Below are 27,485 nucleotides of genomic sequence, written 5' to 3' on the forward strand. Positions count from 1 at the left end.
AAGCATTCTTTCAATATATTCTTATTCTCAAGAGTTTTCTCTCTCTAAGTTCTTTCTTGCGTTTGAGTTCTTCTTGTATTTTGTTTAGAAAGGCTTTCTAAGCTAGAATCAGGGTCGATTTAGCTTAGTGCCGCACGGGTCGAATTTTAGCCCGTGACAAGTGGTATCAGAGCAAGGTTGAATTTCCGCATTCAAGCTGCAAGAAATGGATTCATGAACTACCGTCACTAAGGTTCCGACCGACCAACATAAGGACAAGGGATCCAAGAGGGATAAGTCCGTCGAGAGAGGTGCTGCCATGGAAGCGCGGGTGACCCGGCTTGAAGAAGGCATGAGCGATCACCAAGAATCTCTCGAAGTGTTTAGCGCGGTGGCCGAGAAGGTGACGATGTTGGACGAGGGTGCTGAAAAGTTGGAGAATGAGTTAATGGGGATCATTAACGGTTCGAATCGTAGCATTCGTGACGAAGTGCTAGGATTGGTTCGAGGGGAGGTTAATGACATCTGCCAGAAGGTGCTTGATCCAATCCGGGGAGAAGTCCATGCGATGGTCGAGACCCTCAAGAGGGAGATCTTGGGGAGGCTAGAATCGATGGAAAGGCGGATTGCGAGGAATGGAGGGGAACATAGAGGTGCGACACCTCAACGGATGGATGTTCCTAAGCCAACTCCATTCAAAGGCTCGAGGAGTGCAAGGGAAGTGGAGGACTTCCTTTGGAACATGGAGAGGTACTTTCGGGCATCAAGCATACTTGATGATCGTGACAAGTTGGAGACGGCACCTTTCTTCCTACAAGAGATGGCGTTGCTGTGGTGGAGGAGGCGAGAAGGAGATATTGAACGAGGGACCTTGAGGATGGAAACGTGGGAAGACTTCAAGACCGAGTTCAAACGCCAATTCTTCCCAGAGAATGCCGAGTACGAGGCAAGGAAAAGGTTGAGTCAACTTGTGCACAAAGGAACCATCAAGGAGTATGTGAAGGAATTCCAGGAGTTGATGCTCGAGTTACCTAGTCTAACGGAACAGGAGACACTGTTCGCGTTTGTTAATGGCCTCAAGACTTGGGCACAGTTGGAGCTGCAAAGGGCCAAAGTGCGGGATGTTTCCGAGGCAATAGCGGTTGCAGAAAGACTGATAGAGCTCAAAGTGTCTGTGGACAGGCCTAAGTTCATCAGGGATGATGGGGAAGAAGGTGGGGGAGACTGCCCACAGGACCAGGAGAAATATGGGGGAGACCGTTCATCTAAGAAAGGGCATGCACATAAAAACTCAGGGAGGCAAGCCGACGAGTCGGAGAAGCCAAGAGCCTGTTATATTTGTGGTGCCCATAATCACATAAAGTTTATGTGCCCGTTTAAGGGGGAAAAGGTTGCAGCAGTTAAAGGAACTGAGTTCTCTGATGAGGAAGAAGAGACTCAAATAGGATCCTTAAGACTGCTCAATGCTGTGAAGACTAGTGTTGCGAAGCCGGACAAGGGAACAAGGAGGGGCTCTTTGTTTGTGGAAGCTTGGATCGGGGAAAAACGCATCAAGGCACTAGTAGACACAGGGGCTACGCACAACTTCATGCGAGAAGGAGTAGCCAAGGCGTTGGGTCTGCGGATCAGCCCAACAAGGGGGACGGTGAAGTCCTTCGATATAGCCAAGCCGGTGAATGGGGAGGCTAGGAAAGTGCACACCAGGATCGGAGGTTGGAATGGGACAGTCTCATTTACCTTGGTCCCAATGGAAGACTACGACGTAGTGTTGGGACTAGAATGGTGCGATCAGGTACGCGCTTGCATAATGCCTTATTCCGATTCTTTAATCATTTTGGATCACGGGAAGACTAGCGTGATTCCAACAAGGAGAGAATCAGAGGGAATAAGCAGGTTCTCGGCGATGTGATTCGTTCGAGGTCGCAAACGTGGTAAAGAGACATTTACCACTTTTGCCAAGTTGAATGATGGGGACGGGTCCAAGGGAAAAGAAGAAGTACCCGAGGAAGTCCAGATAGCGTGTGTCAAAGCCTTCGAGGGGATCAAGGCCAAAGACAACACAGAACCATCAGATCCACAAGGGTTGGCCACAGGCAACGTGGGCCAAAGTCAGTCTGCCTTCACTCGCACCATGTCCGTGGGAAAGGAAGCAGGTCGTGCTCGGACATATTCAGAGGGAGACACCGGGAATATGAAGAGAGGGGCAGATCTAAGAAGGTGTGCGGTCATGAAAGGGGACGATGGAAAGGGGGAAATTGCCCCCGCAACTGTTGAAGTCTATGCGGTCTGTGCTCAAGGGGCTTGTGCGCAGATTCAAGGGACCGTGTTCAATCGAGAGACGTGTGGAAAACGTCTTATATCGGTCAAGGCTGGCGACCATAAGTGCACCCGATGCCGTGACGTGCAAAAGGGGAGGAAGAGCGCTCAGGGGATGCCAGAAAGAAGATCACCATGCACCGGTCTAAGGTCGTGCCGAGGACGGCCTCGACTTAGGTAGGGGAGTATGTCACGTCCCATTTTTTAAGGGGTGCAAACATCGAGCCACGAGGTGTACTTCCATGATATTTCAGAATGCAAGTCTACGTAATCTGTGCTCAAAGGGCTTGTGCACAGATACGAGGGACCGTGTGGGGAATGTTTCAAGGAAGAGGTTGAAGAGTATCATGCCAAGGTCGAACCGAGGACGGCCACGACTAAGGTGGGAGAGTATGTCACGGCCCATTAGAGTCACGACCCAATCCCGGGGGATGTCGAGGCTCATTAAAGTCTTGGCCTGATAGTGCGCTAATCTTCTTAGCCAAGGAGAGGCCCAGTTACCTACGTGGGCCCAGCGAATCTTCTAATCAAGGAAGAGATTGGAAGATAATCTAATTAAGGAAGGGATTGGAAGATATATTCTAATCAAGGAAAGGATTATAATATATATTCTAATTAAGGAAGGGATTACAAGGGATATTCTAAATTAGGTAGTGATATTCTTGCTATGGAAGGAATATCCTAAATTAGTGTAATTAAATTGTAATTAGACGTAATTCCTAATTTAATACGTGTAAGTCCTATAAATACCCTGAAGGTATTCCATTGTAATTATCAAGCATTCTTTCAATATATTCTTATTCTCAAGAGTTTTCTCTCTCTAAGTTCTTTCTTGCGTTTGAGTTCTTCTTGCATTGTGTTTAGAAAGGCTTTCTAAGCTAGAATCAGGGTCGATTTAGCTTAGTGCCGCACGGGTCGAATTTTAGCCCGTGACAATTTGGTGCAATTCGCGCACTTTGCCTATTTCTTGCATTTGGACTAATTGAAGGCTTTTCTGTTTATTGTAGGATGGACAGGAGGAAGACATTGTTGGGCTCTTGGAGAAAAACAATGTTGGGGAGGACAATGAAAATGAAGAGAAGACAATTCAAGATGGTGAAAAAAATACTGAGGTATGCATTTCTTGCATTTGGTGCAATTCGCGCACTTTGCCTATTTCTTGCATTTGAACTAATTGAAGGGCTTTTCTGGTTTTTGTAGGATGGGCCGTTGTTGGAGATGGAGAATGTTGGGACTTTGGAGGAGAAGACAGATGGAGATGGTGAATTGAATATCGAGGTATGCATTTCTTGCATTTGGTGCAATTCGCGCACTTTGCCTATTTCTTGCATTTGGACTAATTGAAGGGCTTTTCTGGTTTTTGTAGGATGGGCCGTTGTTGGAGATGGAGAATGTTGGGACTTTGAAAGAGAAGACAGATGAAGATGGTGAATTGAATATCGAGGTATGCATTTCTTGCATTTGGTATAATTCGCGCACTTTGCCTATTTCTTGCATTTGGACTAATTGAAGGACTTTTCTGGTTTTTGTAGGATGGGCCATTGTTGGAGATGGACAATATTGAGACTTTGGAGGAGAAGACAGATGAAGACGGTGAATTGAATATCGAGGTATGCATTTCTTGCATTTGGTGCAATTCGCGCACTTTGCCTATTTCTTGCATTTGGACTAATTGAAGGGCTTTTCTGGTTTTTGTAGGATGGGCCGTTTTTGGAGATGGACAATGTTGGGACTTTGGAGGAGAAGACAGATGGTGGGAATGTTGAGGAAGCTGTGGAGGAGCAGGTGGAAGATAATGAAGATGAGGTTGAAGAGAAGGTTGAAGAGAAGGTGGAGGATAATGAAGATGAGGTATGCAATTCTTGCATTTTGACTAATTGAAGACTTTTCTTGCCTAATTAAATGATTTCTTTGTAGGTGGACGATGATTTCGTTGTGCAGAGGGGTAGGAAGGGGGTCCAGAGGGGTAGGAAGGGGGTCTAGAGGGGTAGGAAGGGGGTGCAGAGGGATAGGAGGGTGGTGCAGAAGAAGGTGGACGATCATTTTGTTGTGCAGAAGAAGGAAGAGAAGAAGGAGGACAAGCAGATAGATGAGGATGTGGTGGTACTGGAAGATGCATCCCACATCCTATTTAAGAGAAAGAGGACGGCGTCGAAAGCTGTACTTAGTCTCTACATCGTCCCTCGTCCAAGAAAGAAGACGATTATTGTCGATCCTATGTCGACTTGTAATGAGCAACTGAGGAACGAGTTCAAGAAAGAATTTGCGAAAGGGGCTAAATTTAAAGACATCCAACTCTCTGATTGCACTGGAGACCTTAAGTTCTTCACTACAATTCTGAGGTTAAATAGGTGGCTAACTGATGTGGAGATGAATGCCGCAATTTGTCTGCTAAGAGCAAGATCATTCGCCTACCCTAAGACGTACTCGACGGATTTCACCATCTTAGATTACCAGTTTGGCCCTTTGATTACTTCATACTATGACGAATTTGTTGCTGACTCGGTTGATCCAGAAAAACCAACTGGCCATACTTTCGCTGAAATCATTTACCACTACTACTAGGGTAGAGAAGATAAACATATGCCCGGTTGGAGCAGTGTTGATGTTATTTACTTCCCCCTAAACCTCAACAACCTACACTGGGTACTGTGTGTTATTCGATTGCAAGAATGGAGAATTGATGTTTATGATTGCGATCAGACAATTTTCAATGATGAAGAATTAGGAAAATACATGAAAGCCATTTGTGAGATGTTGCCGCTCTTCCTTCATAAAGCAATGTCTGAACTTGAAATGGCCAGGTATCCTAACATGATAAATGAAACTTTTAGATTTCAGAGAATCCCACACCCTGAAGTACCAAAAGCAGAATGGAGTGGGGACTGTGGCGTTTTTGTATTAATGTATTTAGAGTACCTGACTGCTAAACTTGGTCTAGAAAATTGCATATCAAACAATATGCAATTATATAGAGAAAAGTGGGCAGTCAGGTTGTACCACCAGATTTTAGAGCCATGAAGTTGTAAAAACTGAATTATTATTGTAACATGTTTTGTAAACACTGAATTATTGTTGTAACATGTTTTGTAAACACTGAATATTGTTTATCATCATCATTTCAGATATGAATGTTGTAATAGGTATCATATAATTCACGTGTATTGTAATATAATTCACGTGTATTGTAATATAATTCACGTGTATTGTAATATAATTCACGTGTATTGTAATATAATTCACGTGTATTATAATATAATTCACGTGTATTGTAATACGCGTGATTCATAACTCACGCGTATTACAATATGACTCACGCGTATTGTAATACACGTCAGTTATGAATCACGCGTATTACAATATGACTCATGTATATTACAATATGCGTGAGTTTAGTATTGTGCAATATATATGCGTGAGTCACTCACTGTATGGCCAACCTGGATGTATTATACAATCTGTATACAACTTTAAAATAAAAAAACATAGACAATATTCATGTAATTGAAAACCAACAATCAATCAGCATACAATATTCGAAAACCAACAATCAATCAGTATACAATATTCAAAATTGCACAGACAATATTCATGTTTGTGGCTGAGATGATGGCGGCTGAGATGATGATGCTCTTGCAGCTCTTGCAGTAGAGGGTGCAGGCATTACTGATTTGCATGTTGCCCTGTTGTGACCCTGACCACCACATGAGCTACATCTTCTCGGTACCTTACGAATTTCACCTTGGGATGACCTACGCTTTGTTTGAGGTCGCCTTTCTTAACCTTAACAGGTGGTTTAAGGCACACTCGTTGCTTGATATGTTCTGGAATATCCCAATACTCTTCATGACAAACTGGATATATTGTTTCCGCATAAGCATTGACCCACATTTCACTTGAGTAATACCTGAAAGATAACAATTGAACATGTGAGAAATAAAGTTAGTTAGATAAATTCAATAGCAAATAATCTAAAGTAAACCTTGAGCAGAACTCATAGGCATCCAATCTATGGGTACGGGAAGCAGCCAGGGCATGAGTGCAAGGAAGACCAGATACATCAAATACCCTACAACTACAACTCATTCCTCTCAAGTCAACTTTATAATCAGATTCACCGTCATGGACATAAAACTCGAATCGGTTAAGTGGATGAACGTTATATAATCTGGCCTTCTCAGCTTGATCACGTAAAAACTTTTCATAATAAGAAGATAAACGTTCATTGTGATTGGAAGCTTTTTCTCTTCGACTGTTAAACCAATCTTGTAATGTGAATCTTAAATAATCAGCTAAGATTGATATGGGATACTTTCTAACTTCCCTACTTTGATTATTGAAGCTCTCAGCGTAATTGCTTGTCATTTTATTGTATCGTTTACCCGGAAAAAATGCACGACTCCATCTCTCAAACCCAATATCTGCCAAATACATAGCAATACGAGGGTCCTTAGCATTGATCTTGTCAAAATGATGATTAAACTTCAAGATTGTGTATGCTTGAGAAGCCAAGCCAAACTCGGCGTGGTAGTGATCGGTTTTGAATTTGGCCATAATATTCATCTTGATGTGATATGTGCACGCACCGTGGTCAGCTTCTGGAAAAACAGCACACAAGGCATTGGCGATGCTTGGGTGTCTATCAGATACAAACACGAGATCATCAACCAATCCAATTGCATCTCTAAGTTTTTGCATGAAATAAGTCCAGGAGTTGTTATTCTCCGAATCAACAACGCCGAATACAACAGGATAGAGTTGTTCATTCGCATCTAATGCTATCGCCACCAATAGCTGACCTCCAACCTTGTGCTTAAGAAAACTGGCATCGACGCACAATATTGGACGACAACAGTTTTTGAAACCCCTAATTGAGCAGCCTAAGGACATGAACATATACCTTAAATGACCGTGCTCATCCGTCTGGATGTCTGTTATGGTACCCAGATTGTTCTTCTCCAACATGTACAGGTATGATGACAATTTACCGTAAGAAACTTCTACAGTTCCTCGCACCGCCATTAGGGCCTTTTCTCTAGACCGCCAAGCCTTATTATAAGACAACTTTATTCCATAAGTAGTCTGTATGTCTTCTATTATTTTCTTGGGCATGTGGTCATGGTGATGGTCCATGTACTTGCTCTTCATGCATTTCCCAAACACCCATGCTGGTGCTTGCCTTTGATTCTCTTGCCTCGTCACAATTGAACAGGTATGATCTTTTACGAATTTACGAATCTCAAACATTTCCGAGGAATTTACTCTGACAGCACGCAGTCTCCACTTGCAATTCTTATCCAAACATTTCACAACCCAAAGTTCTTTTTTTGACTTCACCACTTTGAATTCAAAATGATTAGTCATGGCATATTTATATAACCTCAGCTGAAGTTCTTTTTTATTCTCAAACAAAGAACTGACTTCCAATCCGATTCCGGTACTTACTGCCTCATGTATAGGATTTTCACTACTTGGTATGTTACTAGCAACCCATTCACTGCAGCTTGGTTGAGTACGAACAACAACATTGTTTTGTTGTGTACTAGGAACCCAAGAACCGCTTGGATTTGGATTGGTACTAGGAACCCAATTAGAACTACTAGGTTGGGTAATAGGAACCCAATCATCATCAGCATCATCCCCCACATTCAGACGCAAATGTTCATCTTTAATGTCATTTTCAAAGAAAACCTCACGCTGCATCGGGAAGACGTCGGGGTCATCAATTTCTGGAACCGCTACACTTTCTTGAGTTGGTAGTGACTTCTCTACTAAGGATACACACAATGGAGTGCGGTTGTGGACTGAAACTGCTTCATGTAAAAAGAACTCCACATCCACATCTTTTTTTATATCAGTTATATAAGAAAATTTGGCAATCATGCCAGGAGCATTATACTTGGCTTGAAGCAATAAATCATATCTAGATTTGTCAACATCGGTAGCAGAATAAATTTGATCAACTAATTGGGCATAAGTAGAATTTTGGGGAACAATCATACCGCTGTTTGACTTTGCAGAAAAATGAGTAAGATCATCCGTAGTTTTCCACTCTCCATCAAAGTAAAGAAGTACAGGTACTTGAGCTGCAATTGAAAACAGTTCAACAACATCACAAGAATTGAAAACAGTTCAACAACATCACAAGAATTGAAAAAAGTTCAACAACATTACCATAACCGAGGAGAGTTTGCTCGTAGAGTTTCAGGAAATCCAATGCCGCAACTTTTTACCATAAGTTTGCTTCAATGAATCTAATGGGATAAGAGCTCCCTATCCAATAGGTCCATTGAAGCAAACTTGTGGTTAATTCTTGGAACATTGTATCTCCACGAAACATACCAGTAAACTCTACCTCAAAGCTTAATTGGCGTGAGTGAGAATCAATAAGCATGAGTGAAATCAGCTACACTATGCCAGCATGCAAACTCTAAACCTTAATACTAGAATAACAACATAGTATTGATTCTCATTCATTCGAATACAACCCTAAACCTTAATACTAGAATAACAACATAGTATTGATTCCCATTCATTCGAATACAACCCTAAACTTTAATACTAGAATAACAACATAGTATTGATTCCCATTCATTCGAATACAACTAGAATAACAACATAGTATTGATTCCCATTCATTCGAATACAACCTAGATAAACTATAATTTAACTAACCTAGTGTTCATAATCACTAAAAACCCTAAAATAAACATACCCATTTTGAGAACGAAGAGTAGTGGGTAAGTTGTTGCTGCTCGTGGTCGAGTTCTTCAGAGTCTCGTGGTGTCGTCGTAGTCGTCAGCTGCTGCTGCTCGTGGTTGAGTTCTTCAGGGGAGGGTCGAGTCGGAGTGGCGAAAGCGAGAGAAGAGAGAAGGGGAAATTAGTGATTCGTGGTTTTGTTATAAATTAGGGCACAAAAATATTATATACGATGAAAGACGAGAATTGTTATTCACGCGTTTCATCTAATACGCGTGAATAAACTCACGCATTTTAGATGAAACGCGTGAATGCATTTCATCTAAAATGCGTGAGTTTATTCACGCGTTTTAGATGAAACGCGTGAATAACAACATTGTTCCTTGTTCCTTGTTGTTTGAGTTATGTGGCGAATATGTGTGAATAACAACATTGTTCCTTGTTCCTTGTTGTTTGAGTTATGTGGTGAATAACAACATTGTTCATTGTTGTTTGATTATACACAATACGCGTGAGTTATGAGGATAAGTTATGATATTGTTAACAAAAGTAATAAACCATAAATAGAAGAATATTCAATAATATAAACCACCATAAATCATAAATATCCAAATTAAGTATTGTTATAAACCATAAATATCATAAATATCATAAATAACTGATAAATAGAAGAACAATAAGTCTAAACAACTCCAAATTAAGTAAGCAAATGCTGCAAATCACAAGCAGCAACAGATTGAAGCAACTTTGTATGAGGAACAACATGTTCATCCAATATCCATGACATAGCAGTCGCTGTCTCATAAAGCCAATTGTCGGGAAGAACATCAAAATCATTTTCAATTGGTCGACACCTGCTGTATATCTCGAAATATACTATTATAGTTTTCGCATCCCTTGGCTCAGCAAATGGATAATCTGGATTATCCGATTCTTTAATACTACCACCTCCAGCAAGTATTAACTCAATGAGATCCTGTTTGTAAAGTGTGTTGAAATTCCCTATAAATATAAAAATGTAACCGTCGAACAGTTTCAAATGCTGAAAAACAAACAAAGAAGATAATTTCAGTTATCATGCAAAATAAGAAAAGTACAGATAGGAGGAATAAGACCAAACTCACATTATTCAACAACAGAAGTCTGCCTTTTCTAGGACCACCTTGGGCTCCATGATTATCATGTTTAACCTCATAAGGTTCCTCATCAACACAGTTTTGGGTTTTCAATGATGATTTTATCCCTAAACAAAACAATTTTTATATTAATTTAACAGACATATGTATGAAAATAATCGTGTTAACAGAGACTCACAATCAATAGTAAGGACCCATTTCCCGTTCAGAATTGCCTTCAATACTTTTTGAGTTTGGCCGCATGCACCATTGGGATCAGTGTAAGCAATAACATGGGTTACATCTTCTCTCCACTTCGGAGACACCCTTGCACCAAAAGTGCGAGCAAATTCAACTATCAACAATTGTGTAAAACAATAATATAATGGTTATTACATACAAAACTAGTTAATATGGACATAGTAGAGAGAATAGAACATACATTATTTTCAGGTAATAATTGATTGGGACATAAGGTCATAACAGTGTTTGTTGCCTGCATATTATAAAAAAAAGGAGTTAAACGAACTGAGAAAACCATTTTATTAACAACCATTTTATTACATACCATTTTGTTGAACGAACTGAGAAAACCACAAAGGCAGCTCCTGATCTAAATACTACAATATCCATCATTATAAACAGCAGAATATACATAAATAGTTAACCATACAATATTCATGTAATTGAAAATCTACAATCAATCAGTATATATAGGAAAACCAACAATCAATCATTATATATAGGAAACGGCAGAATATACATCGAAACCTAACCCTAAACCTAAATACTATAATATCTATCAATATAAATGGCAGAATATACATCGAAACCTAACCCTAAACCTAAATACATCCATATCCATGAATAGAAACGGTATAATATACATCGAAACCTAAACCTAAACCTTAAGCCCTAAACTGACCTGATGATGTTGAAGAACGATGATGTTGGAAGGATCCCGATGATGTTCAGGAATGATGATGTTGAGGAACGATGATGTTGAGGAACGATGATGTTGAGGAACGATGATGTTGAGGAACGATGATCTTGATGGATGTAGGAATGGAAAGTCGGCCGCAGTCGGAGTGGAAGGGAGAATCGGGGAGGTTTTGTTTTAAATTAGGGCTGAAAAATAATATATAAGACTAAAGACGCGAATTACCATCCACGCGTTTCATCTAAAAACGTGTGAGTTCATCAACGCGATTTAGATGAAACGCGTGGATGGTAATTCACGTACATTTAAAAACGCGAATTGCCAATCATGCGTTTCATATAAATCGCGTTGATGAACTCACGCGATTTAGATTAAATCGCGTGAGTGGTGATTCGCGTCAATGAGCGTAAAATCTGGCGCCCGAGGGGTATTTCTAACATTTCGCAGGGCAAAAGGGCCCTTTTTGCCAACATTAGCAGGCGTAGGCCTTTTTTGGAATTTCCCCTGTTATGGGGGCCATTTCATCAAACTTCCCGGGAGTACTGGAAGCTCTTGGGCGATTGGTTTCTCTTCCCATCACTAGTATATAAATAAGTAAATGGCAATTGGTTACTTAACCAATCGCCACTAATCTTAAAAAACGCGGTGGCAATTTTTAATAAGTTTATAACCAATCGTCTTTAATTCAATCTAGTAGCGATTGGTTGAAAGACCAATCGCCATTAAAAGAGTAGTTGCCATTGGATTTCATTCCAATCCCCATTATCAACAATAGTAGCGATTGTTCTAAAGACCAATCGTTATGTTTGTTAGCTAATTGCCCTTTTTTTTACTAGTGAATAGATCTAATGGATAGGAGACTCCTATCCATTAGATCTATTGCAGCAAACTTGTGGGCAAGTTGCTTCATCTTTAACCTTTGTATGTTTTTTACAGCTTCTACCCGGATATTTTGAAAGACATACATATAAGGATAATCACTGGTTATTGGAGGGGGTATACATGAACTGGAATCAAGTTTCCGAAGACATTAAGAAAATTTGTTGGGAACAATTCATGGTATGTTTAGTAGTATTACTCTAATTGATTTTCATTATCAATTCATTGTTCTAAGTCGTTACCAAATTTATATAATTGGTTGTAGGAGACATTAGAGTGGGATCCCATTAAGGAGGGGTGTGAATAAACTTTCAAGAAGAAGGGTAGTGCTAAGATAAGAAACTTTGTGACTAAGGCAAAAGCCTCTTTGAAAAAACCCTCACACGTTACCCAGAAGACTGGAACGAAATGAAAACCAAATTTGATGACCAAAATTATTCCGAGAAGTGCACCAAGGCCAAAGGAAAACGAAAGAAAAACTAAAAAAACGATGGTGCTACATATTGTGGGGGTTCAATCTCGACTATAAAACATCAAAGAAGATTGATAATTAAGTAATTTATTTATTTGAGTTGTATTTAATTGATTGAATTTATATTACTAACATCTAAATTTATAATCTATAATTTATAATAGACAAAGGAACTTGGAAGACACCCTTCCCTTCTTGAAAAATTTAAAAAGACACATAAAAAGAAGGACGGTACATGGAGTGGAAACAGGGCGGTAAAGGTTGTGGTAATATTAATGTTTTATGTTCATTAAAAGGTTGAGATTTATTTTTTATACACAACTAACTATATTTTTTTGTTATGTAGAATTCTTTTACTCAACTCCATCAAACTCAGAAATTTTTGGATACCAATGAACAAAAATATGAAATGGAGTTGTGGATAGAGGCACCAGGGAATTCTAAGAGCGAGTGTGTGTTTGGAATAGGCTACATGGGCCAAAAATAGGTATTCGAAAATGGGAAATCCAACACAGTTAAATACACTTAAAGAAATCGTAAGTGCTTTGTAAATTCTAAATTCTGAGAAGGAGAAAGAAAATACACTACAAAAAGAAGAAGTTAATATATGTAAGGTAGATTATGTAGAACAACAAGAGAGAATTAAAATGTTAGAATTCAACCAAGTTGAACTAGTTCAGGAAAAAGTTGTTCTTCAAACACAAATGCGATCTTTAAATGAAAGTTTTGACACTATCATAACATTATGAACTAAGTCAAGGCAACAAATGATCCCAAACATTCCCACTCAAGACGGCTGATGAAGAAGGTTAGTGATTCAATCTTTAATTTGGTAAACATGTTTCATATTCAAATGCAATTCATATGCTATTATCATAATGCTATTAATGTTAGTTATAATAATAAAGATTTAAGTATGTTGAATTATAGGTTTGAATAATTAATAGGTAGATTTGAGTAGGTTGAATTATATGTTAGTGATTTATGAAATTTATTTAGTAAGTTTTCAAGTGATTTAGTTTTATATTCAATATATGAGTTTTTTAATGTAATCAAATGATTTAGTTTTATGTTTAATGTTGTCTAATTATATAAGTTAGTGTTTTATAAATTTTATTTAGTAAGTTTTTCAAGTGATTTAGTTTTATGTTCAATATGAGTTTTTTAATGTTGTCAAGTGATTTAGTTTTATGTTTAATGTTGTCTAATTAATAGATTAGTGTTTTATAAAATTTATTTAGTAATTTTTTCAAGTAATTTAGTTGTATAACCAATATATGAGTTGTATAATGTTGTCAAATGCTATTGAAAAATGCACTGTGATGGGTGGGATAGATCTCGAGCTTCAAAAATTGTAAGAAAATATAATTGTTCAATATATAAACTATATAATAAATATAATTGCTCATTTTGTTGAATTTATACTTGCAGAAGTTGAGATGGATTGAAAAAATTAAATATCAATGAATGAAGTGAAGCATAATTTTGAGTTATTTGGAAATGTCATTTTGTGTAAAATTTGGCATATTTTCGTTCATATTTTTGGAATATATAAATACTCGATTAATTTAATTTGCAAATGTGTTTTAGAAATTTGTAATGAATAATGTTAGTTTGCTAAAAATTAATTACTTATTTTGGTTATTATTTATATATAGAAATCATTTCAAATTGAATTAACTGAATTACAATATTAACTGCAGAAAACTTTTTTTTTTCACTCAAGGTACTTAATTAATCGATCCTCAAGGGACTTACTTGATCTAAGTCATAAAAACTATTTGTAAACAAGTATAAAATTCAAATGATTTTTAGAATTTTAAAACTAGTAATTCCTGTTTTAAATATATCATTCAATTCTATAATCAATTATATTCAAAATAATATTTGAATAATCTATTTATTTTAATGCTAAATTATTTTAATTTGTCTGGTTATTATTTAATAATTAATTTGAGTATCCAATTGATAAGGTTTCAAATTAATTTTGTATGTTAATCCCGTGTAATTAACTATTACAAAATATTTTTATAATTTATTAACTCGATATTATTTACAAATTATAAATTAGAGATAAAAAACAAGAATTTACAACTCTATATATAATTATTTTTATGGGCCTCACTACAAAGACTTTTCTTACAGCATGGCCTCGCTTGCAATTTCAATTTTCAACCACCCTATACAAGTAGTTATATGTTAGACTGGAAACAAATATACAATTTCAAATGATTTTTAAAATTTTAATATTAAATGATTCCTTTAAATTAATTATATCAATCCATTTTAGGAATACATAAACAGTCTATGGTGTATATATGCTAGTTCAATACAACAATTCAACCAACAAATTATGTGACCATTCAAAATTCATGTTTGAAATTGAACTTTTACCAATTGAAAGTATAACTTTTTAACGATCATTTATAGTCTATTCTTACAGTTTTATAAAGCTCACAACAAAAACTTCAAAAACAAAATCAGTTTTACAGTTTTCTAAAAAATCAAGTTAATAAAGAAGAATTTAGAAACTTAAATCCCAAAATTTAGAGCTCAATAAGGGCGAAATTCCTTTTGCTTGATATCTCTAATTCCTTCACCAATATGAACCATAAATTTGGAAGTTAAACCATTCACATGAATTATTGATTTCCATCAATTTAATTTAAATAATCAAAAAGGCAAATTTGTCTTTTTAATTGAATTATTTCGCCTGGAATCTTCAGAAATGATCTCCATCATTCATTTAAGACTTCATTTGGAACATATTTATTTGATTTAGATCCTTGTATCAAAAGATGAGTTTTGAAAAGAAAAAAAAAAGAATACATGTCTTCACTCCATATATACTATTGTGTTGAAGATGATCCAACTAATTAATACTTAGGCATGTGCATATGGATAAATGAATGTAGAAATGAATGATTGAAGTTTGGGCATTAAGAGAATGTTAATCAAGAATGAGCTAGCTAGTTATGATTAAAACAAAATTGTAAAATTGTCTGTCTACTTTGATTTCAGACCATACTACACTATTCATGATCATCATCACGAGATCTGCTGGGGAGAATTCTGATCAAGTATAGGTTGGGACTCAAGATGCAGATTTTGGAAGTTCAATTGTTCTTGCAGCGGCTGATCAATTGACGAACCATCATCATCATCATCATTATCCGGAGATGGATCTATCAGCTGGTTGAATCCAACTAGTCCAGACTGGTCGTCGTTAATGGGGTTCATCTCGTGCAATTGTTGTTGTTGTTGTTTCTGCTGCTGGAAATGGTACATCATTACGTGAAGTTGATCTGCTAGAGTAGTTTGGGACGAGGTCTCAAGAACTTGTGGGGCGCTAATTATCCCTGTGGATGTGGTGGGTATCGTCTTTGCAATATGTAGTAGTTCCTGAATTTGACTAATTTCCATATCAAGTTCAGAGATTAATATTCTTAAGATTTGAATCTTTTCAGCTTCTTCGTAAGACGTCGTCATTTTATCCTCCTCCGATCCAAGAACCCAGGACATGCCCTGCACTATATATAAACAAACTATGCAGCATTATATATTCTTTTCACTCGTATATCATTCTATATGTAAACAAAATGTCAATCAAATATTCTACCATAAACAGCATTATATATGAACTCCATCTTTGAGAATGAACTTTAGACCTTGATAAATAAACAAGTTTGTAAAATAATAATCAACATTGATGGATCTTGGAATGCAAGAATCAAGATTACTAATTATATAAAGAAACATCGATCAATTTTTACACTAAAAGAGAAAAGAATAGTTCTAAAAAAGATTACTAATTTTTATAAATTTTGTTGTTTTAATAATTAAGATAATAAAATTCATTAGAAGTTGTTAAGCAGTTAATTAACTGCAAATTTATTGTTAAGGCAGTTAATTAACTGCAAATTTATTGTTAAATTAAGACATTGTTTAGTTATAAGTTAATTAGAGAAATTATATAGTTCAGGGATCTAATTAGAATGGTTGAGAGTTTTTGTACCTAATTGAACTTTGTGCTAATATATATATACACTATTATATACAAAATAAAATGCACATTCTCTATTCTTAGTTTCAATTCTTTTTAAAAAAAAAATAAGTTTTTAAATATATGAGTTGTTTCTATAACTTGTTGAATATATAATTTTATATATCCAATTATTTCTAATATGTTGGAAAATTAATTACGAAACAAAATTAAATTAAAAACACAGAAAAACATATTAAAATTGAAAAATATTAACTGCAAAATAAAAATCTCACATAATTTCAATAGATCATGTGTTTTTTTTAATCACTTTCAAAACGTTTAAAATGGGATTAAAATTAATTACTTTTAATTTCTTAAAAACCATTAATACACAATTTTGAATAATAATCACTTATAACCTTAAATAGCCCACTGTAACTATATATTGAGTAACCATTTTCTTGGATTAGTGAAGCACAAGTCTACAGCCACAAGTACTAACTTTATAGAGTAACTTTTTCCATAATTGCATTTACAGATTAAAATTATTAAAATATATATATAATATTAAAAAAATAATTTATATAGTTTTATTAAATTAAGATATTTTTTTATTTATTTTTAAAGAACATGATATAACAAGAATTCCCCAAAATTGAACGGGGCGAGAATGATTATTGTAAAATAAATTTTCAGAGAGTAGAATTTGACGGGATGATAAATACATTTTACATTCTTATCTGCCTCGTTAACCTCCCAAGTTGGAATATTATTATCTTATTTAATAGGAAAAAAAGCTCACTTAGACGTATAGTTAGACGTATAGACGTATATATTAATAAAAGATCATTTAAACATATGTATTATTAAAAATATGTTCATTTAACCTCTTTTAGTATGGTTAACTTTTATTTTTGAATTTATATATTTATTAATTAAATATTAATATATTTTTTATTTTCTTCATTAATTAAATTAATTAATTTTTTTTATTCTTAATTTTTTATTATTATTTTAATATTAATTTATCTTTTATATGTGATCTTCCTTTTTTTATTAGTTTTTATTTCTTATATTTCTTAAATTCTTAATTTTGAAAAAAATTTAACAAATTATTTATTAATTTTATGTTTTATTTTAATATTTTTTTAAAAGAATTTTCTTATTTAATTTAATATAAACAAAAATAAAATTAATAATTTTTTATTTAATTTTTATTCACGACTTATATAGTTGTAGTAAAGTGAATTGTTTTGTCTAATATTTGATTATTACTTTTTTGATGTTTGATGAATGAGTTTTTATTATTATTCAATTTTTAATTAATTTATTTTTGTGTTTAGGGATTTTTATTGTTAAAATGATTTTCATTTTTATATTCAATTATTGGACTAAATAATTTTAAAATAATTAATAATTAATGTGAATATAAGAAAAAATATAAAAAAAAATAAAAATAAAAAGTTAAAATAATTAATGATAAATATTCGTATATATATATATATATATATATATATATATATATATATATATATATATATATATATATATATATATATATATATATATATATATATATATATATATATTTAAATTAAAATAATCAATAATAAATACTCATATAAAAATAATAAAACATTATAAAAAAAAAATAAAAAGAGGGTTCATATATTAATATTTAATTATTAAATATATAAATTAAAAAATAAAAATTAATCATGAGTTTACTAAAATAAACTAGATGAGTCAATTAAATTGATAGTAAGTATGTTTTAACGATCTTTTATTAATAATATATACGTTTAATTGAACTTTTTTTCCTATTTAATATATATACATAATAACAAAACTAATAAAAAAAATAATAATCATATTATATTACCTCTAAGATAATTAGTTTAGAGGTTTAGACTATGTGGAAACATATAAAAACATATAATACTCATAATATATATATATATATATATATATATAATAAAATAAAATTTACATTCTTTGTTCTTAGTTGATAAATTCCACGTCTCAAATTGAGTTATTCAAATCGTGTTCAATTATTTTTTTTAAATTGAAGTTTTGAATATATGAGTAGTTTTATATAATTTGTTGAATATATAATTTTGTATATCCAATTATTTCTATTATGTTTGAAAATTAAATTTAAAATAATTAATCAATCAAAATTAACTTAAAAACACTTGAAAACACTGAAAAATATATTAAAACTAAAAAATATTAAATGTAAAATAAAAATCTCACATTATTTCAATAGATAATATTTTTTTTAAACACATTCAAAACTTTTAAAATGTGATTAAAATTGTAAGTTTTAATTTCTTAAAAACCATTCATATATATTAAACAAAATATTATTTATATATAAATATTTTAAATAAAAATAATATTATTCTAATTTTTGAATTTATTTTAATTTGTAAAATTAAAATCAATCTATACTTAATTTTTACTTATATGTTTAAAATTCATTAAATATATAAAGTTTTAAAACATCTAAAAATATATATATATAATGTATGCAAGCCAATCATATAAATTAACAAATTAATTAGTTTGAAAAAAAATTAGATAAAATTATCAAGCATTGAATTTTAAAATAAATTATCAATCATATTATATAAAATTTTATTTAATCTAATATTCTTTATTATAATATAATTATTTGAAAAATAAAAATATTAAAAAAATAATTTAACTAATTCATTTAAGTTTTTTATATTTATAATAATTTTAATTATATAATAACCAAATTTAGTAAAAATTATATTTAAAAAAAACAGAATAATAAATAAATTAAATATAATAAATTATTTTACAATAAATAAATTAATATAATAAATAATTGAACAAATATAAAAAATATTTAAAATTAATATATATATATATAGATATAAATAATTAAAACAATATATGGTAATAATGTTTTTTGTATACAGTATTCTTTTAAATAATAAATTATTATAATAAATAATTGGATAAATATTAAAAATTAATTAAATTAATATATAATTATAAAAAAATATATTTGTGCTACTAAAAAAAGTTATTAATATCTTGATTTTTTTTTATAATAAAAACTATTTTAAATTAATATATATATATATATATATAATTTATAAAATAAATATTTATAATTAAAAAATAATTCTTTCAAATGTCTTAATATGTTTTTTTATAAGTCTCAAATTCATCTCTCAATAAATTTGAAACTTAACATATTTAATTAAATATATTTTTAATTAATTTGATTTAAATATTTTTATTAATTTATTTTAAAGTTTATTATTTTAACAAACATTTTTTATTTCTTATATATATATATATGTTAATATATTTTTTAAAATTTTTTTGTTAATTCTAAAATATTATTGTAAGTATATAATGTATTATTTTATTTTTTATAATAAATAAATAACTAAAATGATAAACGTAATCATATACACAGATACTTTATATTTATATCCTTTATATTTATATAGAATATATGAAAAAAAATAAAAATAAATGATTAAAAATAAATTAAATAAATAAAAGAATGAATAAAATAATTAAAAATGAATAAAAAAATATTTAAAAATGATGAGACGACGAGGGAAAAAAACGCTGACATTATTAAAAAAATAATGAGTTTAAACGCAAAATAAATTTAATTACAAGTTTTTGCATTAACTTATTACACAAAATTACTGTAATAGTTTATAACGCAAACGCACAAACACAATATTTAAACGCTGAATCAAACGAAACCTAAATAAAAATAGTCTATTAATACCTATAAATATTTGAATGTGGTTTAACAAATATACTGAATTTATGTTTATATTTGTGTAAGGAAATAAATTATTTAAAATTATTATCAAGTGAATATTTTTTAAGTGAATAAATGATTAAAGATAATTTTAAAATATGCATAGGGTTAGTCAAAATTTGGGTTTTTTAAGATTTTTTGGGATTTTGTAGAAAAAAAGACCATGTTTAATTAAAAAATAGATTATTTGAGTTTTTTATTTGTTATATTCTTTTTGTACTTAAAATTTAAATCTTTTAAAGGTAAAATAAAGATAATTTTTATATTTTAATTAATAAAATGAATAATTTATTAATTAAAATGACAATAATGTGATAAGAGAGAATTAATAAAAATAAATTGTGTAAAATAAAAAAAAAAAAAAAAAACGAGATCAAACTGGCAGCTCTAAGAGAGACTAATCTAATGTCAGATGTGACCGATCATGGTAGCATAATAAAAAAATCTAATATATATGCAACTCAACATTTGACAATTGAAAAAGTTGGTCGTATTTATTTTTATAATTAATATGACTTTTTGCCAATATTAAATATTAAAAAAAATATCTCAAAGTTATAAGAGCATTTTTTTCCTTGGTAACTTAACGACCGAAATTACTATACTAGTTTAAGCTCTAGATAAATTTAAATATTTTAAAACTTATAATTAACTAATAGTAATTTTTTAGATAAATAATGTATATTTTATTTTCCGATTCTTCTCAAATTATATATTCTTTTTAATTTGTGCATATTAAGTTAAAATCTTCCTCAACTTTTTTCTATATTAGAAGGCTTTAACTCTATTTTATGTCATTGTCCACACCACAAGTAATTAAACTCATTTTCTAAGTCATTTCTCTTTAATTATCTAAAGGAAATGTATACACTTATCATGCATACGTGATCTCTTGCTTAGTCCGCCTTCTAATATTCTTGTTAAATAATCAAAATCTTTCATAAATAAATTATACTTTATAATTAAATCTCATAATTAACATTCTCGTCAAATCTCGGTCGAGATGGAGAATAAAACAATATATTTAATTTAAGTCTCCTTTTAGTTTTTTCGATTTAAAAATAATCTTACGAAGAAAATGAATAGCCACCTAAAATACTTTTACAAAATTAGGAAAAGATAAATTGGTGTAGGGACACCAAGAATGAGAAATTTAATAAAATGAGTTTGGTAATTAGATATTATAACGCCAAAAATCGATTATTTCGAAAAGGGGTTTCCGAACTCGATAATAATACCCAAAACTCACATTTCTCGAGAGTCTCGATTGAGAAGAGAAACCAAAATAATAAGCTTGACTATAGTGTATTTAAAATATTGATTTAAATTACTTCTGACTTTTTATAGTCGCTATCTAGTTACTACTCGAAAAATTATGAAAAAAATATTTCACGTACTTAAACGCATTTTAGATAACATGTTCTTCATCGATACTTGGTTACATGTGAAAAAGGACATCAACAATATGTTTCACATGTTTGTCAAATGACGGTCTATAATTTAAATTTTGGTCATTTAAAAAAATATTATTCAAATACCTTATTTATTCGAGAAACAAAGTTACCTAAAAAAAATATATATATATATTTATTGGTAAAATATTAGTTTATCAAGGAAAATAGAATTCAAACAAATTCTTATTCAAATTTATTATTTATATAATGTTTGGTTTTTTTACTAGTAATTATTTATGTTTTGTATTTTATTTTTTTAAATTTTCTTAATACTCAATAAAGTGAAATAAAAGGAATAGAAAAAAAAAGTCATAAACAAAAAATATGTTTTTGTGTTTGGTTGGAAATAATGTTTTTTTTTTTATGAATTTTTAAATATAAATAATGGTTATAAATGAAATGAAAAAAATAATAAAGAAGCGGATCAAACAAGTCCTAAATAAAAATATAATTTTTTTTATTGAAAATAATATTTTCTGATCTTAAATATTTTTGCGGAATTTTTGGATTTAATTAATGCATTTAATCAAATAAAACAAAAAAAAAATAACAGAAAGGGCAAACCAAACAAATCCTAAGGTCATTTAGCTTGTGAGGTGGCTGGTGTTGGGATAACTGACGGATCATCAGGTTTGTGATAAGGCTAGCTGGCTGTTGGTTAGAGGTTGGAAGGAGGTCTTGTGGTCGATTTGGTGTTGTATTTTATAATAATATTTTCTTTTTTTTAATATAAATAATTTTTTTTTTAAATAAATCTAAACGAGATCAATAGATAATTAAAAACTCGGTAACAATTATACACCGATGACCCTGTAAATAAGCCTGTTGTGCCGTTATAATTCTCAAGAGGACTGTTGTGCCGTTATAATTCTCAAGAGGAGAACCAATTCAAATTTAAAATTTGTGCCCACTAAATGTTGTAAATAATTTTTTTTTAAATTGTAATAATATAAATGAGATATAATTAAAGAGATAAAAATGGAGATAAAATATATATATATATATATTATATAATATATTTTTAATATAAAAAATGAGAAAATGATTCTTAATAATATATATAATATATAATTAATAATACTATTATATAGTTAAAATTTGGGAGAAAATGATAATTTAAAAATAATCCATTTATAAATTGAGAAATAATGATAATTTACAGTAATAAAAACATGATAGAAGTAAAAATAAAAAATACATAATAAGATAAAAATAATAATAATTTGCAGTAATAAAAACATGATAGAAGTGAAAATAAAAAATACAGATAAAAAGATAAAAATAATAAGAAGAAGAAAAAAAAAATGACTAATTCATTAAATAAAATGTAAATAAAATGTAAATAAAATGATCTGTTTTGCTTTGATCGACTTCAACCTATGGTTGTTGAGTAGAATTAGGATGTTGATGATCACCCTCAAATGGACTCAAAGCCTGAGATGGAGATGAATGATGATCGTGCAATTGTAGTTGTAGTTGTTGTAGATGATGATGGTGATGATGTTGATGTTGAGATGGAGATGGATTGAGGTTGAATCCAACTGCAGACGATTGATGTTGATGTTGGGAGTAGGGCTCTTGAATGGCTAATTGTTGATTAACTGAATTTGGAATGTGGATCATCTGATTCATGTTTGAAGAAGAGGAAGAGGCCTGAGAAGGCTGAGATGGAGATTGGTTGGTTCCCATGGGCCACATGGCTCTAGGGCCAATATAGGTAGCTAATTCCATCCTTAGCGCCTGAAGGTGTTCTATCTTCTGAGCCTGTTCCATCTCATGTTGATAGACTAAACCTACCACGCCAAGCATGGGATCCCGCAAACGTTGCTCCGCTTCGTAAGCCAGGGTATTCGCCGCACGCTCCCGTTGGCATGGATTCAACCCCTTGAGAAATTTTGAAACATTACTCGCTCCATATACACTATGAACATTCTCAAACTTTAAAGAATTATCAGACGGAAAATATGGTGCAAATATACAATCTCTGCATTTCCGTCGGAAGAATTTGCATGCTGCACACGGAGGTAAATTCGATGATGGCTCCATTTTTTTTCTTTTTCTTTCAATTTCTCTCCTCTGCACATATATTAAAAAAAATAATTCAAATATTCTAGCATAAACAAACTATGCAGTATATATGGATATATATGGTATTCATTTATATTTCATTCTCATATATAATATATAACAACTTATTTATTATCATTTTTTTATTGTTAAAACGTTTGATTTTAAAATATATCCAAAATATTTTTATTCACTTTTTAAGAAAAATGTTTTATCTAGTTTAATCATATCTTTATTATTAAATAAAAACAAATATACAAAAATTTATAAGATTATTTATAAAAAAGAACAATCAAATAGACAAAATCTTTTTAATAGTAGAGGTAAATTAAGTCATCTAAGAAAGCAGTTAAAAATTAGATATACCAATAGTTATGGAAAAAAATCAAAAAATTAAACTTACTTATTTCTCATACCTTGATGATTCACGGTGCAAAAGATTCAATTTTAGCTTTGATTCACGGTGCAAAAGATTCAATTTTAGCTTTGTGCTAGGTATGGGCGAGAGAGATATATATATCTAGAGACCTATACAACTCTAGAAACGATTCAATTTTAGATTTGTGCTAGGTATGGGCGATATATATATATAGAGACCTACACAACTCTAGAGACCGGGCACACCCCCAAATTTAGGGGCAAAATACAAATTCAAAATTTATGGCCCACAAAATTAAAAATTTAACAATATTAATTAATATAAAAAAATATATCAAAAAATATATTAAAAATATTAATATAATAAGACAAAATTTTCAATTATTACTAAGCTATTTAAATAATTCATCACCATCAATATTCATTTGTTGGTTGTGTTTTCAAAAAAATTCTAATTTAGTACAATTCAATTCATCAATTGCTCTCCACTAACATTTTTTAACTTTCCAATGAATAAAAATCCAAAGAGTTCTTCATATAAATAATTAAATTTATCGGTATTTAAAATGTAACCTCAAAAATGATTTTCACAATCTTTGTAAATTTATTTTGAAGATGGTTTAATTTTAATTTTTATAATAGGGTTGGATTTATGATAAAAAAAATTAAAATATTAAAAATAAAAAAACCGTTACAATATAAACAATATAATTAGAGATATAATTAGGATTAGTTATATAAAAGAGTTATAATATGAGATAGAAAATGAACATAATATTAATGATAAACAATATTATAAAAAAAAATAATAAAACGTTTATAAATTAGAGAGAAAAAAATTAATATATTATATATAATATGATGAAAAAATAAGTAATATATTATTATATAATATGGAGAGAGTGAAAAAAATTATTATTATATATAATATGAAGAGAGAAAAAGTTAATATAATAAATATTATGCAAAAATATATAAAAAAGTAATATGACATTATAAGCAAAATATATATTTTAGAGAAATAATTAGGTGATGGAATTTGGTGAGGGAATGACTTGCCATAATCTTAGCTGAAAAAATCAAATAATTTCTTTCTTTTCTCTCTTTCCTCCCACTTTTACATTTTCTAACGAATGTGATGCCAAGTCATTCCCTCTCTCTATCACTCCTCATATATTTTATGAGGAATGATAGAGGGAGGAAATTTGAGGGAGAATGATGTGTCACTACATCACTGATTAGAAAAATGATAAAAAGTGAGGAGAGGGAGAAGAGAAGGAAATTTTGTTATTTTTTTTAGCTAATCACACCATTCCCTCCCTCATTCTCTTTCTCAAATTCACTTTCTCATTTTATAATATATAATTAATAATATTATATATTAAAAATTTGGGTCCCATAAAAAAATGGGGCCTATGCAATATATAGTATGTATCTCACTCATAAAATGACACTCAAACAAAAAAGTGAAACATCACCTCCTTAATTTTTATTTTTTATTTTCTTTTATATTAATATATAAATATACTTATACTTAGGGGGTGTTTGGTTCAAATAAGGGAATATGAATAAGATTAGAATTGATAGATGTGTGGAATAGGAATGAGTATAATTGATAAAAGTGCCGTTTATTCCTATTCTCATTGATAATGTTTAGATTTATAAGAGAAAAGTTATAAATATAATTTTGTTATTAAAATTAGGATTAATATTTTCATTTTTCATTTTTCATTTTTTTATTAAATTAAAAATATAAAATATTATTATTATTATTATTTAAAATATATAAAATATTTAAGTGACATAATTTAACAAAATATAAACATATAATATTTTATCATATTAATTATATTTTTTCAAAATAAAAATAAAAATATTTATAAAAAAATATTAAATATTTTAATTTTTTTACTAATTATAAATAAATAATTATCTATTAAATATAAATAATATAATAAAAAGTCTTTCACATATTATATATTAATAGTAGATAAATACATTTAAATTAAATATAACGTTTTATTTAATTATATATTATAATATGTTATAATATTTTTTTATGATAACTTTTGTTAAAATATTTCATATTTAACTTTTTAAATATATTTTTATATAAAAAATTTATTTTAGTTTTAGTTTTATATTTTATATTGTAATTAATTTATTTTTATTTTATTATTAATATATAATATTTAAAATTAATTATGTAAAACTAATTATATTATTATTAGTTATTATAATTATTATTAAAATTTTATTTTAAATAATTCATTAAAAATTTATTATTATGTTAATTATAAAATAACATATAATATAATTTTAAAATATATATAATATTATAATTATAATTATAATAATAATTATAATTATGAGAAAGAGAAAATAGAAGAGTAGAGATAATGAGAGAGAAAATGTATAAAATCAATATCTTTGAATCAAAACTACCAATCAAACATCTCAATTCATTCCCTTTCTCATTCTTGAGTATAAAAATCACGTACTAAGCATGCCCTTAATTATTTTAAGGACTAAGCATGCCCTTAGTTATTTTAACTGATATCCTATTATTAAATAAAAAATAATAATTAAAAAGTCAATTTAATTATAAAAAAATTAAAACATATAAATGATTAAATATAAATTATACAAAAGTGAAGAAGGTTGACCGTCCTTATAAATAATTAAATATATATATAACTAACTATTTATTAATAATATATAATATAAAATTATAATTGAATTCAGAAAATATATTAAATAAGAAACCATTTATTATTATAATAGAAATTTCAAAATATATGAATATAAAAAATATATTTTACAAATGAGAAATGATAAGGAGAGAGAATTTGAGGGAGAGAATAAGGAGAGAATGATGTGGCGTTTGATTAATTAGCCAAAAAAAAAATAACAAAATTTCTCTCTCTCCTCACATTTTATCATTTTTTCAACTAGTGATGTAGTGACACATCATTCTCTCCCCCATTCTCTCCTTCAAATTCTCTTCCCTTATCACTCCTCTTTTACAAATATACTAACTTTATATTTATAGTTGTTTAATAATATATATATATATATATATATATAATGCAGATAAATAAAAAGAATGTTGTTTTTATAGACATCTTAAATTGCAAAAATAAATTACAAATTCCTCTTTGGTGCCACAATTAGGTGGTAGTTGTTATCACTCAAAATCCTGTCTTCTATAAGTGTAGAAAACTCATTTACTTTGATTGTAACGCAATTCGAATACAAAACTCACTTTATTGATATTCCACCTACATTAAAAATAATACAATTATTTACCAAATAAAAAATAAATTAATTGGTCAAACTTTTATCCCTCAATTTAAAATTTAAAATAATAATGAATTA

At 30.2% G+C, this 27,485-nt stretch overlaps 1 protein-coding gene across 1 annotated transcript; it reads right to left on the bottom strand.

Annotated features, from left to right (window-relative positions):
• Positions 1-23,039: 23,039 nt before the first annotated feature.
• LOC124909739 (LOB domain-containing protein 36-like) lies at positions 23,040-23,708 on the bottom strand. The gene has a single exon (XM_047450408.1). The coding sequence runs from the start codon at positions 23,706-23,708 to the stop codon at positions 23,040-23,042; it is 669 nt and encodes a 222-aa protein (XP_047306364.1).
• Between the last annotated feature and the right edge of the window lie 3,777 nt (positions 23,709-27,485).

Source organism: Impatiens glandulifera, chromosome 1 (genome assembly GCF_907164915.1).
Source record: "Impatiens glandulifera chromosome 1, dImpGla2.1, whole genome shotgun sequence".
In the NCBI taxonomy this organism is placed as follows: Eukaryota; Viridiplantae; Streptophyta; class Magnoliopsida; order Ericales; family Balsaminaceae; genus Impatiens; species Impatiens glandulifera.

Bases quoted from the DNA above. Each gene is read 5' to 3' on its own strand.
- LOC124909739 (XM_047450408.1), bottom strand. From the start codon at position 23,708: ATGGAGCCATCATCGAATTTACCTCCGTGTGCAGCATGCAAATTCTTC.